Source organism: Plenodomus lingam (assembly GCF_022343315.1).
Source record: "Plenodomus lingam strain CAN1 chromosome Unknown contig_13, whole genome shotgun sequence".
Classification (NCBI taxonomy): Eukaryota; Fungi; Ascomycota; class Dothideomycetes; order Pleosporales; family Leptosphaeriaceae; genus Plenodomus; species Plenodomus lingam.
The window spans coordinates 1,116,570-1,135,534 of NW_027093931.1; the positions used below are offsets into that span (position 1 = coordinate 1,116,570).

At 51.7% G+C, this 18,965-nt stretch overlaps 6 protein-coding genes across 6 annotated transcripts; 2 read left to right on the forward strand and 4 right to left on the reverse strand.

Moving 5' to 3' along the window:
* Positions 1-783: 783 nt before the first annotated feature.
* IAQ61_001972 (uncharacterized protein) lies at positions 784-1,800 on the forward strand (the record flags this gene model as incomplete). Its single annotated transcript, XM_066095344.1, has 4 exons — positions 784-806; positions 866-940; positions 1,134-1,208; positions 1,591-1,800. Exons 1-4 carry the CDS (start codon positions 801-803, stop codon positions 1,798-1,800), a joined length of 366 nt encoding a protein of 121 aa, XP_065954828.1. The 5' UTR covers positions 784-800.
* An 837-nt stretch (positions 1,801-2,637) lies between these two features.
* IAQ61_001973 (uncharacterized protein) lies at positions 2,638-6,606 on the reverse strand (the record flags this gene model as incomplete). The annotated part of the gene is made up of 4 exons (XM_003833787.2): positions 4,159-6,606; positions 3,975-4,104; positions 3,164-3,927; positions 2,638-3,059 (listed from the first exon to the last, which is right to left on the reverse strand). Exons 1-4 carry the CDS (start codon positions 6,377-6,379, stop codon positions 2,638-2,640), a joined length of 3,537 nt encoding a protein of 1,178 aa, XP_003833835.2. The 5' UTR covers positions 6,380-6,606.
* A 295-nt stretch (positions 6,607-6,901) lies between these two features.
* On the reverse strand, positions 6,902-8,479 carry IAQ61_001974 (uncharacterized protein; the record flags this gene model as incomplete). Its single annotated transcript, XM_066095345.1, has 2 exons — positions 6,902-7,914; positions 7,966-8,479. 2 exons carry the CDS (start codon positions 8,477-8,479, stop codon positions 7,565-7,567), a joined length of 864 nt encoding a protein of 287 aa, XP_065954829.1. The 3' UTR covers positions 6,902-7,564.
* A 506-nt stretch (positions 8,480-8,985) lies between these two features.
* Positions 8,986-9,249, reverse strand: IAQ61_001975 (uncharacterized protein; the record flags this gene model as incomplete). Its single annotated transcript, XM_003833788.2, has 1 exon — positions 8,986-9,249. The coding sequence occupies one exon, from the start codon at positions 9,247-9,249 to the stop codon at positions 8,986-8,988; it is 264 nt and encodes an 87-aa protein (XP_003833836.2).
* A 2,485-nt stretch (positions 9,250-11,734) lies between these two features.
* On the forward strand, positions 11,735-14,715 carry IAQ61_001976 (uncharacterized protein). The gene is made up of 3 exons (XM_003833790.2): positions 11,735-11,932; positions 11,989-13,320; positions 13,380-14,715. Exons 1-3 carry the CDS (start codon positions 11,905-11,907, stop codon positions 13,529-13,531), a joined length of 1,512 nt encoding a protein of 503 aa, XP_003833838.2. The 5' UTR covers positions 11,735-11,904; the 3' UTR covers positions 13,532-14,715.
* A 272-nt stretch (positions 14,716-14,987) lies between these two features.
* IAQ61_001977 (uncharacterized protein) lies at positions 14,988-16,593 on the reverse strand (the record flags this gene model as incomplete). Its single annotated transcript, XM_003833791.2, has 3 exons — positions 16,194-16,593; positions 15,516-15,951; positions 14,988-15,290 (listed from the first exon to the last, which is right to left on the reverse strand). The coding sequence occupies exons 1-3, from the start codon at positions 16,586-16,588 to the stop codon at positions 14,988-14,990; spliced, it is 1,134 nt and encodes a 377-aa protein (XP_003833839.1). The 5' UTR covers positions 16,589-16,593.
* Positions 16,594-18,965: the final 2,372 nt, after the last annotated feature.

Genomic DNA, 18,965 nt, shown 5'->3' on the forward strand with positions numbered 1-18,965 from the left:
TAGATTAATACAAGCTTAGTTGTCTTTGTAGGACTAAGTATATGTTTACCAAGTCACATGTCCTAGCATAGGGCAAATAAGAAGAGAAGAGTTTTTAGTCCTATATATTTAGATAGCTTGGTTGACGCAAGTAACGTTTTATCCTACACTATTCTCTACATATTTTACCAATACTTAATATGCGCTACTCTTTGTGGCCTTTGGCAATGCTTACAGTCAGTGCAGAGCTGTTAACAAGCTGTACCGGCAAAGCTACCTTAATACCGAAGTTGTTTCTTGAAATGTAGACTAGCCGCCTGCGCTAAGAGAAGTGATGCATTTTGCTGCAATTGTGCTTCTGCCATACAAGCTTTTGTTTAATGATACATGTAAAAATTCGTCCCTCTCTAAGTCCCAACACTGCCAAGCGTTTATTTGTATATTGAGAAGGCAGATACAGCGAATGGAGGAGCCCTAATTCGAGTTGATAGGCATAGGATCTGGCTCTGATTCATGAAACTACCTAGTCGCATGCCTAATGGTGTGGGCCACCACGACCTCAGAGGATTCATCACAAATTCACAATAATATTCGATAAGTCACACACGCCCGAGTATGGGATGAAATAGGGGAGAAGAGTTCTTGATAATATGTATTTAAATGGCTCACTTGACCCAGGTAGTATTCACTCTATTACTTTCATCACTCATCATTTTCACTTAACCATTATCCACATACCAGCAACCAGGATGCGCTTCTCTCTCTCTCTGTAATTTTCTTCATGGCCATTGGCACTGCTTACAGCCAAGCCTGTGGGGGTCATGGTGGTATGTTTCAATCCATGTCCCAGGCTGCTATTTTGAACTGTGCTCTGAATAGAATGTAGCCTTGTGCGTGGGGAAAGGGACGAATCCTTGCTGTGACTGTGATACAACAAATGGCTACGCTCTGGCTTGCAAGCGTAAGTTTGTCCTTGTGCTACTCAATCTTCCTTGGCTAACAGGGCGTGCAGAGGATCCGTCTCCTTATCAAAGCAAGTGCGAGTATTATCCTGAGCAAGGGTGCTTGGCTTGATTCGACACCAACACTACACCTGGGAAGCATACCACACGTCGGGTAGTGTCAAGCAGAGCACTTGATTCACAGGTCTGAAGTTATCCAAGCGCATGCGTATAGTGGCACTCGTTATGCAAAGGGCCATCAACGTAGTCGACAAGATTCATCGCATGGTAAAGCTAAAGTACTGTGGTAGTCTTAGGAGGCACAAGCGGCGATCCTTAACAAGATACGATACATAATTTGTACTTTATCTTATTAGTAAGAGCAGCTAACATACGGGGCTTATGTCCAAGGTCTCCTAAGCCTAGGGCTACAAATGTTATTCCTAAATACTACCGGTCTGAATATTCTGCATCTTACCCGCAATAAATCTTAGCAAGCACTTACTCCCATAGCGGGCATCGTCATCAAGAGCGTAAGATTCGTAGATCTCATGTGTTATCTTCTACGGTATGCCATAACACTCTTACATAAATTGAAGTACAGTTAATCTGAAATTGGTACAAAGCCTATCTACGCTCATGGATGCGCGAGATATGCTCCAAGTCATAGAACTACAGCGCAGTGCGATCGGTGAAGAAACGTGCTGATAATGTAGATCGATACCTCCCCCTCGACCTCAGCGGCACTCCACTGTTATTACAGCACGACCCCCTCAGAACACGACAGTTCAAGGTAAACTTCTCTCTCTATGAATTTCCTCAGCCATTAGCAGTCAAATATATTACTCCCACCCTCAACGCCCCAATAATAGCAATCTAGAAACCCCATCTCCATCCAGCCCAACGACCTCAATTTCGCCCTAACCTACTAAAACACTATGTGAATAAGAGTTTCAAAAGCACTTGAATGCCTACCCATGCGAGCAGTAAACAGGCGTAAAACTCCATTGCATTAAACAGACGAAAAACGCTCCTAGATTTCAGCTCTACTGAGCTAGCGTTTGCCAAGGAAAGATGTGGGTACAGGATGATGCTTTTTATTACTGGACATGAGTGCCTGGACACTAATGGCATTATAGAAAAGCTGTCCAGACCAGGTAGATATCTAACCTAGCTACGAAGATGCACCATGGTTCAAAGTCAATCTCGTCCCACCACCTCAGCATATCAGTACTAAACCGTACCACACCAACACCCATACTAAACCACAACACCATAATTCCCCGCGCACTGAAAGTCCAGTAGCCCTTGCTGTAATGAAAACCCCCCCCCCCAACTCACAACCACATCACTTCCCTTCCCTCACCGAACCGCGCCATATGAATCACAACTATCAACACCAATCCACATGACCACAAAATCTTGTCCCAGAAAAGTGCGCCAGCTGCGAAAACCACATAAACAATGAAAAATGACAAGGCCGAGCTCCGCGTAGCCAAGGTGTAACATAGTAAAGCTCACCAGGTTACGTAGAGCAGAGTGGAGAGCAGAGCAAAGCAGAGCAAAAAGTTTGCCATTAGACTACTATTCATCACCATCGCTCATGGTCACCTTGTAAAGCGACTTCATGCTGCATAAAAGAAAAGCTAGTTACTTAGTCACCAGGGTACTGTAACCCCCCTCCCCCCACACTCCAACAACAACTCCCCAAGCCAAATCACGCCGTACTGGATCGACAAGGCGATCCCAAACTCTTACTCCTCTGCATCTGCTGGCGCCGGAGTTGCATCCTCGGTCCACATCGCTGCCAGGAATTGGGCATTTGCAATTCAAAATTGGCTTCACCTTCACTGCCAGCCTCGTCATTGCCGCCGCCCTCGGAAGCCTCGCCGTCTCCGTCGTCACTCGCGTCAGCCCGGCAGGATGCAACAACCAGTTCCTCGAGCAGGCCGCGAATATCCGAGTCTTTTGAGCGCCGCTGCCTTGCAACATGCGGCCACGTATGGCGTGGCTCAGAATTTGTTCGCCGAATAGTGGGTTTCAGTAATCTTCCGCCCTTGGATGCCTCTCTTCTTCGATGCTGTATCTGGCATTGGGGACGAGTGAGGAAAGGAGCGCGATTGGCGTCATCTAGATGGTCTGGTCAATGAGAGGACTTTCCTTTCCCTCGTGCAGGGCACTGCGCATGTTTTGAATGAAAAGGAACAGGAGGTGTGAATGATCAGCGTGGCAAGGTCACCAACCCTCAACCTGAAGATCCTGCCAACCATGCTCCATTTCACCGTCCACCGCCGGCTCTTCTCCCCAATCCATCTTTTCAAGTTCGTTTCGGAAGAAATCCTGCTCTTCTTCGAGGATGCCCGGTTTGGCACCAAGACTTTCCGGGTATCGTTTCAGGTTGTGCCAGTATGTGAGGGACCGCAAAGCTTGCTCAAGAGGTACGCTCTCGTCCACTTCGGCATCAACATCACTTCCTGCTAACCAGTCGTCTCTGAGCTCTGGTCGACAGTGCAGATAGACTGCTGTGATGACACGCATGTTTGACTGTCGCCACTTACGACCGCAATACGGAACTTGATTTTTGAAAAGCTTGAGCGTGTAAAGACGAAGCTCCGGCTGAGGTACCTTGAGACTCTTACGAAGAAACTGCGAGGACTTGTACGACACAAGCATCAGATTGCGGTGAGCTTTGTTCTTGCAGATCTTCTGCATGATCCGCAGATAATTGATCGAGGTGAAGAATGCGCGCCAGGAAAAGTTCGTGATTGGCTCTTTTGGTAGCTCATTGGTAGGGAAGCCCAGCTCATCCACCTCTGGAGGCTGTAGAGGCGGAGGGGGAAGTGAAGACTCAACCCCAGAGTCATTCGAATCCATTCGCGAAAGACGTATCGGTGGTGGAACTGCGTCATCTTCATCAGAGTCACCGTCTTGCTGTTCGGCTTCTTTGTCTCTGATGTCTTCATCCGTCGGCCAATTCCTGGAATGAGCCTTGCAATAGTTGAAAAAGCTATATTGTCAGCGAGCGTAAGCGAAATACACATGCCGTATACATACTTTAGCTCTTCCTGCTCACTCTTGAAATTTACCAGCCGTTCTATTTCTTGCAACTGCAGTAGTTTGAGAATGAGGGGAACATAGCTCGAGTCAACAAGCAGCTGTGTGATGTATTCGAACTTCAAGATGTCTGTTCAACCGTGATCAGCATGCCAAACCACATTGAATGGTATTGAAAACGTACGAGAGACCTTGAACCACTTTAGTATCAAGATGAGAGTGCCAGTGACTGCTTTGTCCAAGACTTCTTGGGTTCGCATGGCATCCAGCTCCTCATTTGTTGCCCCTGTGGTGCTATGTCCGTTGAGTCCATTCATGTCAGGCCTAATAGCGGGGCCATTGGTGTTCTCTTGGAATTGGAAGCCGCCCTGTAAGCCATTGGCATTATTGGACTGAGTGACGAGCGCGGTAACATGCGCAAGGATCGCCTTGATCAGAACTATGATTAGAGACTGAAGATTATGCAGCGAATTGCGGTAAAACTCTTCAACCAACCCCATCCTTTCCTCGACACTGCCAGTTGGATGCGATGGCTTCTCCGGGCCTGAAACTCCGGGCTCAAGAGACAGATGATCGATATCCGGGTAATCATCCGGTCCTGTCCATCCTCTTTCATACTTCATGAAGGCGACTCGTTCTTCCCATAGTTGCTTCATAGCCCGTGTGGCCTTCATACGCTTGGCAAACAACTCCGCCGCTTCTAAGATGGATGCTGGTATATCTGCGCCCTCCCATTTTCGACCAACAAGAAGGTCTTGCAAGTCGGTCGATCCTTTGCCACCCAGTTTGTTGCTTGATTCGTTGAGTGGGGGATACAAAAAGGGGAACATCTGGTTTGTCTGATAGTTTTGCTTCTTGCCGCCTTTGCCACCAGGACCTGCAGGAGAGGGTGGAGGTGATGGCGCAGGAGTAGCGATGTGGACAGGCTGATGTAGAATGGATGTACTGTTGCCATTTGTGTCTCCCAAACCAGAGCCAAATACGTGGTTTCCGGCAACCCTGTTAGGATGGTTCTTCAGAGGTGGCAAAATCGAATTGTTCTCCGGCTCAAGGGGAAATAGTGGGGGCGGAGGGTTGTATGCTGGATATTTCGAGCTGATCTCCTGTCTGAAGAGGTGGTAATCTAGTGGCGAGGCAGTGATAAGCGGCTGTCCCTTGTCATCCTCAGTCTCGAGGCTATCCTCATTTACAAATTCTTTTGCTTTCGCCACTTCGCCGAGTCCACCGAAAGTGACGAGCATCGTCTTCCATAGGAGCAAGGAAACCTTGGTCAGTGGCAAGTTGATGGAATCGTCCCATCTAAGCTTGGCCATGACGTCTACGAAGAATATGAGAAGGCCTGGCTTCTCCAGCGCCAGAATGGCTGTTCGAAGCGTGAGATCACCATGTGTCCTCTCGTCGTTGCGGGCCACTTCCAAAATCACGTAGACAGCAGTCATGGTACACCATATCTCGCGCCTTTCCGCTTCCTTAGTGTCGCGGGGACGTTCAGGCATGCTGTCAACATCGCCACACTCTCGCAAGAGTGCACAACGTAAGGAGTCAACAACGACGTTCACGCCGTTGTTTGCGGCCAGTAGGTGGACGTTCCGCTTGATAACCGCAACTTGTCTGCCGGCGTGCTGGTACGCAGCGTTTCTTGGGTGACTTGGACTTGTCTGAGACTCGGAAACTTCTTCATCACTGTCCCTTGGACTGGGTAGACCTGCAGTCTCGTGCCAGCACCCAAGGAGAACATAGACCAAAGCTTCCAGCATCTTCAGTCGTGCCACGGGGTCTTCCTGTTTGCACCCGTCTAACAGGTGTCGTAAGAAGTCTCGGTGTTGAGTCTCGGTTGCTGCTTCCCAATCCAAACCGTCCTCGCCGTTCTGTGCATCGTTGAGCCCATGAAAGGCGCTCCACTCCATGGCGAACGAAGCCTGCGTCTTCAGCAGCATAGCCTGCTCTTCCACGGCGTATGAAAACCATTCTTCCAGCTCTTCTTCAAACGACGAGGCGTCATCATAAGTGAAGGCATATGGCGTAGGCTCGACCTTGAGTTGGCCGCCTCTGACGAGCTTCTGGAGCTGTGCGAGCGACAACGAATCGTTGTGCGGGGTATCAGGCGGGGGTGCGGGTGGTGCAGGAGGCGGAAGGTGCTGTGGCGCCGGCGTAGGGACTGAATCACCTCGTTGCAAGCCAGGACGTGCTGGACATGTAAGTGGAGGGCCGTTTGGTGGTGGGCGGCCGTCGTCCCCGTCGACGACCATCAGTCGCTGCTGTTCGGCCGTGTCGAGGGGCAAGTTGAGCTCCTCCTCGGGCTCAGCTTCGATGACGGGAAAATCAGCACTGGAATTGCCAATGAGCTCGGCACCGTCGATCACAGGCGGTACAAGTGGCTCGTCGGCCATGTTGTCGTCTTCCATGTTCGGCTAGTAGATGGGTCGAGTTTTGGGGCGTTGCGCTGGCGGGGGTTGTGACAGTTGTCTTGCCCCATCCGCCGCATCTGGGACCGTTTTACGTGTGATTCATGGCAGCAGATCAGATTGGCAACGTGCAAGAGGACAGCATGTAACGCTTTGTTTCTCGTCGAGGTCAAGGGGCGATCGGAGAAGGTGAGCCGGAGAGCGCGTGTGCAGGTGCGATAAGTCACGGCCAGCGCGAACTCGTCGAGCGCAACCAATGCTAGCGCGGAATACCTACAGTGTAGTTACACTGTCGTTCTGGGAGGCAGCTCTATTAACGCAACAGTCGGCTACTTGACGTGGACATCCTGATTGGCAACATGAAAAAAAAAAGGGTCTCATTTAACGTCTCTTTAAATTTATCGAAGTTGCTATCCATAAGTATCCTAACTGTATTCACACGGTGACTAAAAATTATGGGAGATCCTAAAGCTCTGTGTCAACTTCAAGTGAACCCCCACTTCTTACTACGCGGGGCTTTCTGGGTAAACTACCAAGCGACATATCTACTCAACCGAGCAGATATAAGAGGGTGTGTACATAATCATCGCAAATTACTGCGTTAAATGATACACATGATTGGTCCTTCGACTGGATTCAGGCGCGTGCACGAGTCTGCTTCCGACAGATTCACCACAACACGCTCGAGTGCAGGAACATCCGCCAAACGTTGCATCACGACGGTAGCTGCGGTTGGCACAGATGCTGAGTATATGGGTTCGAAAGCAGGTAATCACGTGTACCATTCATTGTTGACAGAACATCACTGAACATCTCCAACCAAAGGAGTGCCAATCTACTAAACAGCAAGAAAACCGCGGCATCTGCTTCTGATAGAGCGTGCATCGTCAAATACGTTGTCCGATGCTGCAACTTACGACTGATGTCGACATAGATAGATCCCCCGCAAAAACCGAAGGAATGATAGCCCTAGTGTACGCCGGTTCGAGGACGACCAGCCCTTGTCAGATGGCCGGTCGGAAAAAAAGGAATGCAATATCATTGCACTGGAATGACCGGAGACTGACAAGAGGGGTGGACATGATACGCGTTCGCAATTTACGCACTGTATAGCCAATAAATTTCGGAAAGGAAGTTGACAAAAAAGGACGAGTAGAAGAGAAGAAGAGAGCAGTGACGAGGCCCCTATAACTGGCCTTGACCACTTTGTTCACCATTTTCTTGACGCTCTTTGATCTCGTCTGGCACAATCCCGTTGTTCTCGCAGGCGCGTTTGTAAATCTGACACTCATCCCATGCTCGCTGACAGTCGGCCTTGAATTTGTCGCAACTGGTGCTGAGCTCGGTAATCGCTTGCTCTGTGAGGAGTTTCTCCAGTGTCCACTTTTCGATATTTTGTTGCTCATTCTCCTTTAGCTGCGTTATGAATTGTACCGCCCGTTGAAGAATAGAACCTTTGTTCTTCTCGCAACCAGGCACAATCTTGGCCAATTCGTTTATGCCTTCGTTGATGGTTTCACGGCGGCGGCGTTCAACTGGTGCGCTATTAGCTGCTGGGTATGGGGAAAGAGTGTGGAGACTTTTACCTTCTTTATGGTTGTCCCTGCGGACCTTGTGCCATTCCTCGGAACCTACAGGAGGCTTGTGGGAGGCACTTTGCGGTGGCGAGTCGCTTGCAGACGGCTGGCCGGAACGGCCAGACTGTGTAGCAGCTTTCAAGGCCTCCAGACTAAAGTCGACTGTTTGCTGTTGATGGTGATCGCCCATACCGAAAGATCCATCTCCGCTGCCCTGCGTCTGGAATTGCAGCTCAGTCGGCTGAGGAACCGTCATCTGGTGGTAGGCTAGTGCGGCAGCAGCGGTATCGCCTACACTGGCTGTGTTTGTACCCCCATTCTGATGTACGTCAAATTGTTGCTGCATGTCGTCGTTGGCAGCGTTGTGTGCGGCAAGAAAGGAGGCAGTGGTCTGGTCGTCGAGGCCGTTGTGGGGAGCGGGTCGACTGAGACCCTGATCGCGTGTGTCGCGCTTTCGCTTGTTGTTGTGTACGTTGTGTGAGTCCAACTTTGCGTCAGTTGGATAGCCAGCAGTATCAGCCATGGCCCTCGTGGTTACAAGAGCAGTTTCAATGGGGGAGGGTAGGAGGGGGTTTCTTGGTTAAAGGTCGCTCGTATAGGGCGGGCAGAGGGCGTGTCAGTAACAGTCACGTAGGTTGCAGCCGTCGAGGGACACCGGACCGAGTGACAGGCGGGAGTCGTAGCTTGCCGGGGGTGTAGCCGTGGTTGAATGCGCAGCCTGGGGCACAGTGGAGGAGCTTGTGCTGGGTGAAGGGCCAGACGCGCTCAAAGGCTGGAGTCGAAGGCGCAATCCACCGAGGCGAGGGGGCAGTCACGGCGCTTTGCCCAGCAGTTCACGCGCAAACGAGGAAAGCAGTAGGTAGTGGGCCAGCAATCATGCGCCTGGAATGCGCATACAGAGAGCCTGGGAGTGACAAACGTTAGCACGGGCGCGGGCAGTGAGTACGTGGAGGCGGTGCGACGGTGGTTCGGCAGCCGATGGAACAAGCGCATTGATTGCCTCTGGCTGTGCCACCGAACTGTCACTGCTCAAAGGGGCGCCGTCGTATCGCAGAGAAGTGTGGGGTCGTAGGCAGCGCACAATGCCGCCGTGCGCCGTTTCGTCGTGGATGCTGCGCGCGTCTCCCTGGACTGGCCGAGTGCGGGACGTGGAGCAACAGAGGAGCAGCGGCAGCAGCCAGCAGGAGCCGTCGAGGCCACGACAACGGCGGGGGCAGCAGCAGGCAGGCGCATAGCATGGTGTCGCTGCCTTTGTTGTCGCTGCTGGTGCTGCTGCTGCTGAGGAGACGACATGTTGCCAGCGACAAAGCAACGGCGCGCGTCGAGCCTGAAGGAAGCCTGGGACCTGGGACGTTGGATGTGGACGTGTTGCTTACCTCGTGATGATGGAGCTAGGTGGACGCTCGAGCTTGGTTCACGATCACGGGATCGTCGTGGTCGTTGAAGTCACGGTATCTGTGTTGGTCGCAAGGCTGCGGAACGCGGTCGACAGAACTGGGAGGGCTGCAAGAAAGGCAGGACAGACAACAATAATCCGAGCAAGAGAGTCGGTGATGCAGCTTTTCTCTTTTTCTACGACAAGACGCGCGAAATCGCAACGACGGCCGGGCTGATATCTGGAGAAGGGCGATGGATGTCCTGGAGGTCAGGTGTTTGGCATCCGCGTGATCGTGGACACCATGAGAGGGCTCGGCAGGCGGAGCCCCGGCAGCGAATCAGCGCCTTCCGCCACGCCATTACACATTACCTGTTCCCTCCCTCTCCTGTCTAGCCAACACCACCACCACCACGACGCAGCCATCACACAAAAACTGGCTGCGGGCCCACGCCCAATCTATCTTTCCACACCCACACTGTACAGAGCTCAAGACAGTACAATGGTGAGACAACGCCTCGAAAAGATGTAGGACTGTACTGTACTCCTACTACAATCCTCTGTGTGCAAGTCCCTTCCAGCCTCTCCCCTCCCCTCCCCGCACCGTCACTATGAATCGATCCTACTGGCCCCTCCCGGACGCGCATGGCCCTTTGCGCTCACAAAGGTCGGCTCCAAACTTCGCAGAGTCGTAGACTAACCATCGCAACCATGGCTCTCATGACGACCATCCTTACACGCGTTCACATGGCTGCAGTCTCAGACCAAATGCTGGTTGCGCAGAGGGTGGGGGTTTGGCAGCTTGCATGTCACATGCTGCACACCACCGCGCCTTGCCCTTTCGGCGATCGGTCCGATCAGCCAACATCAGTCCAACACTGCGTCTCCACAGTCTTCCCTTCTTGCTCTCTCTTTCCGAGCAAGGGAGAAACAGTACTCTGTATGTTCGCAAATGGCCCATGCTACACAGTCTTTGCTCGGCTATATCTTGTGCCCGGCCCCCCGTGTGTGGCTGCGTGAGTGGAGGACTAGCCCATCTCTTTTGCTCTACCTTGGATCCACATCAATCGTGGACATGGTTCCAGCGAGACGGGACGGTCCAACCCTTCGTCCCAACATGGTAGGTCACATCGGCATGAGCATCCAGCTCCTTGGTGAGTGCCGTTGCCCTCCGTCCTCTCCGTTTCAAGCTCGCAGTGCGTTTCGAAGGAATTCTATCCCAGCACACCTGACGATGAGAGGCCTCCGGTGGTCTAGTTGTATTCGGCTCTAGCGCCCCTAGTACGCAGACGGCCCGTTGATGCATGGCTGGAAAATGTAGGGGAGAACATGGTCCCAGTGATCATGTGCATGGGCGTTGAAGACGTCTTGTCACATGCCACTAGATCGGGCAGTCCTGTGCACCCATCCTCTACGAAAGAGAGATCATTGTCTCAGACACGATGGACTGATTTGTCGCATCTCCTGCCACACCACATAACAAGTCCAGCTTTTGAGGTTCAAGTCTTGCCACTCGAACTTGCCAATGCTTTGTCCGGTCTACACTGTCTAGCCTTGCTAAATCGTCGCTTCAGTCACACTGTCAGCCATGACTAGTGTTTGCAGAGACACTGCAGGTACTCGTAGTCGATCAGGAACTGCAAGATGAAGCTCGTTCACGTTGAATGGCCAGGTCCTCTTACTTCGACCAGGGCCGTATGTACGTGTCAGTGTTTTGTTGTGGAAAAGATGAGGAGGCCTAGTCGAACATTGTCCATCAGAATGACAAAAAGTATCCTTGGTGTCCATTGTCACATCGTGTATCTCGCAGGCAATGTTCGAGCGAATAAGTGTCTCCCCCAGACACACAGTGCTTCTTCGTGCCATCCTTGGAAAGCCGTCGTAGTAGAGTTGCATAGAACCAGAAATGTTTGTCGTTGAACGTGCATTCTCTAAAGTGACTCTCGCCGAAACCATCTCGGTTGACACGTTATTGATCAATGCTTGTCGGTGAGCCAATATGGTCCGCTGTTTACCATGCGAGGACTTGTAAGTTGTCGGTGAACAGGAGCGACTCCAGCAGCCGGTGGAAGTTTGACGCACGAGCCACCAGAATCAAACACCGCGGCCATTGATGACAGGACTCTCTCGACAGAGTACTCCTTCACATCGCCTATATCCTCACAATCAACGAAACTTACTCCGGTATTGTAGCAGCCCCAAAGATGTCAAAGACTGGCGATGGCAGGTACGTAAAGCTTGAAAAGAATGCAAGATAGACCGTTTTGGGCAATATCCACCAATCATTGCGTCGATACAATGGCTGACTTCTGGCGATAGTGGCCAAAGAAGAAATGCGGCCCGTCTTGCCTCACTCGGGCCCTTGCTACCCCGAACGCTCCCCATCCCCGCAAAAACTTGTGGCTGCATACAAGATGTCGGTATCTGCTCTTCTTCTGTCATCACCTTTGCTCTGTTTCCTTTCTATCTTGTTTTCATACCTTGTACATCATTAAGAATCTCCTGCAGCGATTTCACTTTGTTTGTACATACCATCGCATCCCATCTACTGTACAGAGACAGCGACTATAACCATGGCGAAGGTGTTCGATTACGCCGAGGGTACGTTGTAGGTTCTGATGCATAGCTTAGCTAGCGACTGCTAATTGGTACTGCAGTTGCGCAACACAACACAGCTGAGAGCTGCTGGGTCATCCTCTATGGCAACGTCTACGATGTGACGCGCTTCATTCCCAAGCACCCTGGTGGCGCGAAAGTCATTCTCCAGCTTGCTGGCACCGATGCCACGGAAGAGTACGATCCCATCCACCCCCCGGGTATCCTCGAAGAGAACCTCGAAGCGTCCGATAAAGTTGGTACAATCAACCCCGACAGCTTGCCAAAGGAGGAGAAGAGCCCTGTTGAACTTGGGGAAGTCAAAGACGAGGGTCCTGTCGACATGGAGAGCATACTGAATATTGATGAGATTGAGGAGGTGGCTACGAAGCAAATACCGTACAAAGCTTGGGCATACTATTTCTCGGCAAGCGACGACCTACAGAGCAAGGCCTTGAACAATAGTGTATACCGCAGTATCCTTCTTCGCCCCCGCGTATTCGTTGATTGCGTACGATGCGACACATCAACCTCCTTTCTCGGCCACGATGTCAAACTACCCATATATGTTTCGCCTGCTGCCATGGCCCGACTGGCGAATCCAGATGGCGAGTGGGGAATAGCACACGCATGCGAGAAGTTTGGTGCCATGCAGATCATCTCACAAAACGCTAGCATGACGCCCGAGCAAATCGTAAAGGATGCGGCGCCAGGCCAAGTCTTTGGATGGCAACTCTATGTGCAGACGGAACGCGCAAAGAGTGAGGCCATGCTAGCTCGGATGAACAAGCTCGATAGCATCAAATTCATCTGTTTGACGCTCGATGCGCCGGTACCGGGGAAGCGCGAGCTCGACGAGCGGAGCAAGAACATCAGCTCCAATCTTCCCGTTCGCGCCGCAGTCCAGGAGGATCAGAGCGTCAGCAAGACTAGCACAGATGCGAAGACACCGAGTCAGGACAAGGAGAAGCCCAAGAGTATGGGAATGGGTCAATCTCTCTTCTGGGGTACGGCTGCAGACCTGACCTGGCGCACGACGCTTCCATGGCTTGCAAAGCACACCGACAAACCTATTGTGTTGAAGGGCATTCAGACGCACGAGGACGCATACTTGGCATCACTACATGCGCCACACGTCAAGGCTATTATCCTGTCGAACCACGGCGGCAGAGCTTTGGATACCGCACCCCCAGCCGTTCACACCCTACTTGAGATTCGGAAATACTGCCCTGAGGTCTTTGATCGCATCGAAGTCTGGGTAGACGGCGGCGTCAAGCGTGGCACAGACGTTGTCAAGGCATTATGCCTGGGTGCGCGGGGCGTTGGTGTAGGAAGGGCGGCGCTGTTTGGCTTGGGTGCGGGTGGTAAAGAGGGTGTGGCGCGGGTGCTTGAAAGTAAGTGTACTCGTTTCCATGTGGAGTATTCAAAACACGCGAATCCTGACGCCCAGCAGTTCTCAAAGCGGAAACAGAAACGTGTATGCGTCTTCTCGGCGTCGAGAAGGTCGAACAGTTGGGCATGCAGTATATCAACACAAGAGCGGTAGAGCGGGACATTTGGGACGGACCGCCGCTTGAGCGGGCGAGTGTGAAGGCGAAGCTGTGAGCCTACAGCTGGGAAGTTGGGAAGTTGGAAGATCGGCCAGGGACAGAGGTAGATGACTCGAGTCGATACCTGTATGTATTCTTTACTCGCAATGCTAGATCCGTGGCAGAAGGCCTGATTAAAGCCAAAGTGCGCGCCTCTAGCCGCGTAACCTTGTCGTGGCCTGATCATTTTACTAGCCATTACGCCAAAAAAAAAACCAGATTATCCATTTCACAGACCATGAGAGTATTCCTCTGCAGGCCCGACTTTGCTCGTACGATTGCTAAAATTCAAGGTTGAACTTGCGGAACCGTCCTTTTTCGCTGTGTGGATGGGTGGATGTGCGTAGGTTGCATCGTGCAAGAAGGAAAAACAAGAAGTGCCTTCTCGCCCAACTATGTACCGGCCGGTAGCGTGCCGAAGGCTTCATGCTACTCCATTGTCTTGTACATGTGTACCTAGATACACCGTACATACAGCTCTGCGGCCTGACCGGTACCCCCTAGACCGATCCAAGGCCACCAGCCGAGATTACCTGGGACGGGGGAGAGGAGGGTGACACGGCTTGTCCAGATACCAATGTGGAACCATGTTTAGAGGAGGGTTGAGGTTTCTGAGGATTCATGGGTTAAGGGTGTGAGTACCAACGGCCGAAACTTGATTTGGAAACTTGATGACAGAGGGCTGGGGGAGTCTGCGTTTACCCTGTAGGTAGAGTACCAGACAGAGTCCACTAGGCTCTTGGCTGGGATTTGAGTGGAACAGCAGTTCTGGCAGGGCCTTGTTTCACAAAGTTTGTCTTGTGATTAGAGTTTGGGATGAGGTGGTGCTGTTGAGCTTGTATGTTCGGTCGTTTTTTTTTTGGTTACTCGGGATTCGTTGAGGGGTCGTACGGGGTTTGGCGTGTTTGTGCCGATTGGCAGTAAGAGAGAAGGGGAGCGAGCGAGAGAGAGAGAGAGCCTGTTGCTATGCCACAGGACAACGAAGACGTCACCCTCCATTTCTTCCCCACCCCCACGGAACTGTCGCCTGAGACAAGACCATCAGATAAAAGATACGAACGAACATCGTCATGCCAGGAAATTACCCGGCACTGCGCTACTGAGCACAAGAGAACCAATGACAGCTCAGCCCTACCCACCTCGTCGGTATTACCCTGCAGCAATGCCACGTGTGTAACGATTGAGTTGATTGATACGAATTGGAGAGAAGAGGGACAAAGACTCAGGCCTCACAAGCCAATACATTTGGATCATCCAACGATCAGGCTCAGGCCATGTCTCTATGTCTTGTGTCTTGTGTCTTGTACTACTCACTAGCCACCAACGGTCTTGTTAGTCGGGAGATTGTGTACCCATGGTACTCTACATAGTACATCATTTTACACATGGGCTCCCTGCTCAGAATGAGCTGCCACTGTACATTTCTGTACATGGGTACATTCCACATTCACCCCCCACCCCTGAATGAGGTTCTAGCGCGCCGTCTCTACATTGGTCATCCAACAGTCCAAAAAAAGGGTTGGGCGTAGAATGACGATGCGCAAGTGAGCGGCCGTCTTCTGAAACGAAGCATGGTCGGAGAGCATGTTGGCAGATTGGCCGTTTGTGTGATTGCTTCCAGGATGTGGCCATGCACGTCTGACGTCCTTTTCCACAACGCCTCTCCAATCACATCGCCTTGTCTCCTCTGCTCGGCCTCGACGCTGCTCGGTCGCGGCTCCATTCAGAGGTCCGCATGTCTCAGCGGAGTTTGTGCCCCGGCTGTGGCGGCATGCCTGCTATTGTCATGCCATCAATCTATGTATGCTGCGCGATGCGGTCGACAGGCTCGTCATGGACTTGCGGTCCCTAGCGGTTCGAAGGCGCAGCACGGTAGGTGGGGATCCCGCGGTGAACAAGGAGAGTCAGTCTACTCCTACTCTAGGTGGGTAGAATAGCTAGTGGCAGTCGCCGGCAGCCATCCGACGGCAGCAAGAGGCAGCTTGACGTCGCCATTGTACCCTACCGGTACTTGTAGTAAGAGTCGTAGTTTTTGGCACCAAGAGACGACCTGAGCCGTGGTCCCGCTGCACCGGTAGTGAATCGGCTTCTGCGCAAGTTTCCAAAGCTTCGCTCGGCCAACTCAGCGATCCCTCGTGTTTGGGTAGTCGGCCCTGGCGCGCAGATCCTGGGAGAGCAAGACAGTCATTTGCGCACGACATGCCTGAGCCGGCGACGCTGTGTGTGCCTGGCGTGGCTGTGCGCGCCTCACCATGCGCGGCCGCACACAAGATTGTATTGTGGACAAGGTAACAGTACCGTCTGCGGTGCGCTGAGGGATTCGACAGCAGCCAGACCAGGGCACGGGTTGACGCGGAAAGGCCGAATTGAGTAAATTCTATAAAGACCCTGGAGACTCTCCGACTCGTCAAGTTTGTTTCGAAGCAGACTTCATTGCTGCTTAGGAGATATTAGATAGCAGTCGCGAACTGCGCCTGCTTTCCTTCCCCCCCCCCCCCCTTCCTCTGCCTCCCCCTTCCCCTCGCCTTTGAAAAAAGAAGCAACTCCTCCTTGTCCCTCGTCCTGGATCTCCCCATTCTCCCTTCATCCGGTTGTCCATCCTGTTGACCAGCGGCTCCTGCTCCCTCTTACTCTTCTTCTTCTTCTTCTTCTTCTTCTTCTTCTTCTTCTCCTTCTACCTTTGCTTCACTTCCACCACCACAACCACGACCACAGGCTCTTGCGCCGCGCCCACGACGTTGCCCATCATCACGCGCAAACAAGCACGATTCTGAACCAAAGCCAGCCACCTCCGCTCATCATGAAGGACTGTCCCACCTGCAGAGGCAATGGCACCGTCAAATGCGACTACTGCAACGGCAAAGGTTGCTCCAAATGCAAGCAAGGCGTAAACAAATGCAACGTATGCGAAGGCGCAGGCGCCATCCAAACCGACTGAAAATCCCCATCCGTCCCCGCTTCCAGACCATCCAGTGTCGGTTTCACACGAGCAGGCCTCGCAGCTTGACTTTTGTACGTCTGCCTCTCTTGCCTTGTCCATTCTCTCCTTGGTCTTTGCAAAGGCATGCCCCATTGGCACTGCCACAGCACCAGCACGCCCCAGTCAGACCTACCTTAGCCCAGCACCCGTGTGTCTCACGCGCAAACTCGCATTCGGACTCGGACCTCTTTTTTTCGGCGGGATGGCATGACCAGGCATTACTCCATGTACACCCAGGTCACCCAACCTAGTAACCAGACCATCACCACATCCACCAACCCACAATCCCCATCAATACCTCGACCGCCATACCGGTACCCAGGAGCTAACACGCCCACCAGACCCATTCTCATACCCTTTTTGTCCACCATCTCTTCTTCTACTTCTTCTTCTCCCTTCCCACCCCATCCCACCACCATGGCACACATCATGTGCGCAGGCCGCAAGAGCGCAGTGCGAAACTCAAAAAAAATCTAATGTTAACTACCACATTCATTCCTTTTTCGGTTACTCCTCTGTTGGCGCCCCGGGTGGATGGCGACACCAGGGGGTGTGGGCGCAACTTGTGGTTCGTGTTGCAAATAATGGGCAAGAGCATCAGCAAGGCCGTTGCAATTTACATTGCGCAACCAGCAAAAGCCAACCAACACGAAGCACAAGCAAACAATGTAGTGCAGACGCCCATACGCACACACACACACACACATACCCGCTCTAACCTTTTTACTCATCACCCATCCCTCTCAAAATCCCACCAACACCAACACAATCTCCGAGTCCTTCCGAGCATTTGAATATATTCCATAGCGTTGGCGTTGTCACGGTCTCTTCTTTTTTCCCTTTTTTTCCTTTTCCCCATCTTCTCCCCCACAACCAACCCATCACCAGCGCGTACAATTCTTGTGCAGTGTACACCCAGCAAGGACCAGGGAACCTACAAGCGCGGGGGAGTCAAGGTGCGGGGACAAGTGGAATCGTGTGGGATCGAGGGTTTCAAGAGGACTAGGGGGTGTGGCCAGGGGGGCTGGTCTGCAGGATCGGAGATTGTTCGAGTTTGTTTTGTTTTGGGTTAGGTATATACATATATATATATATTTACTCTTGCTATTACAGTGCCTTGCCCGTTTTGTACAAAGATTGAGCATGTACGGCGGTGTCATGTTGGTGCACACAGGCTGTGAAGCACATGAATTGGTCGTGTCCTGCAGGAGAGGGAGGCAAGTGACAGCCATGACAAAAGTCTTGATGAAACGAGTCTGGCTGAGTCGTGGCTTTGACGTTTTGGTTTTCCTTGGTGGTTGCCCTCGTTATTCTTCCCTTTCCTTTCCTTTCCTTTCCTTTTGTGTCGCTCTTGTCTTTTGTCGTGCTTGGGTGCATAGTACTACCGACTTGGAGTCCGCCGTACAGTAGCGCATTTCCCATTGCCCATTCGTACTTCTTACCTTGTCACTGTACTGACTAGGTGGTGATTAACTCTTTTTAGTGGTAGTGGTCTTGTTCGCGTTACATTCTTGTTCTAGGTTACTATTCTTGTCATACTATTCTTGTCATACTATTCCTGCAAGACTAATCCTGCATCACTACTCTACATCACTAATCCTGCATCACTACTCTACATCACTAATCCTGCATCACTAATCCTGCAAGACTATTCCTAGCATTGCATCGCGTAGCGTACATCACGTACACGACTTGGATATAGCAAATAAAACGCACTACCTCTACCAAGACACATTCTAAACACGCCATAGCTGATATGACAAAACATCTCTCATCTATCCCTAAACAAAACCAACCCCTTCGCCTCTACGTCCCCTTTAAGTACGTAGCTGCCAGACCTCTGCTAGACACTACTACAACCTATCCTGCCACGCAGCGTATACAATAGCATAGCCCAGCATCTACACAAAAATAATCCCCACGTGATACCCAATAAACCCCGCTTCCCTTCTCACCAGCATCCCAAAAAAGAACAAAAAACCTAGCAAAAAGATTACATTCCGAATCCGGGAGTCGAACCCGGCCCGGCCCGGACCTCGTCAAACCATTGCTGATTCTTGAAAGCGGGCAATCCTAGCCGATAGACCAATTCGGATAGTTACTTGATGGGATAATGCATTATTGTTTGATATATAGTCTAGCGCAAAAAAAGAACGGAGAGATTTCAATGTTGGTGGACGTCAGGTCGGGAGTGGGGCAGGCGGGGTTAAGCGAGGAGAAGTGTGACGTCATGGACCAGGCGGGATTGGTGCTGCTGCGTTGCGCCGTCAACTGCCGTTGATGTGCCCCAAGGTTTTGCAGTGCAGGTGTTTGAGATGGTGGTTGTTGCTTTGGGTGACTTTGAGGTGTCTTCCTAGGTATAAACTATTTTTTCCCAAGTTTCTTTTAGGGGGGATTCTAGGTCCGGGGTACTTGATAAGTTGGAAATGGGGGTTAGCTAGCAGGTTAGATTGTAGGGTAAAACGAATAG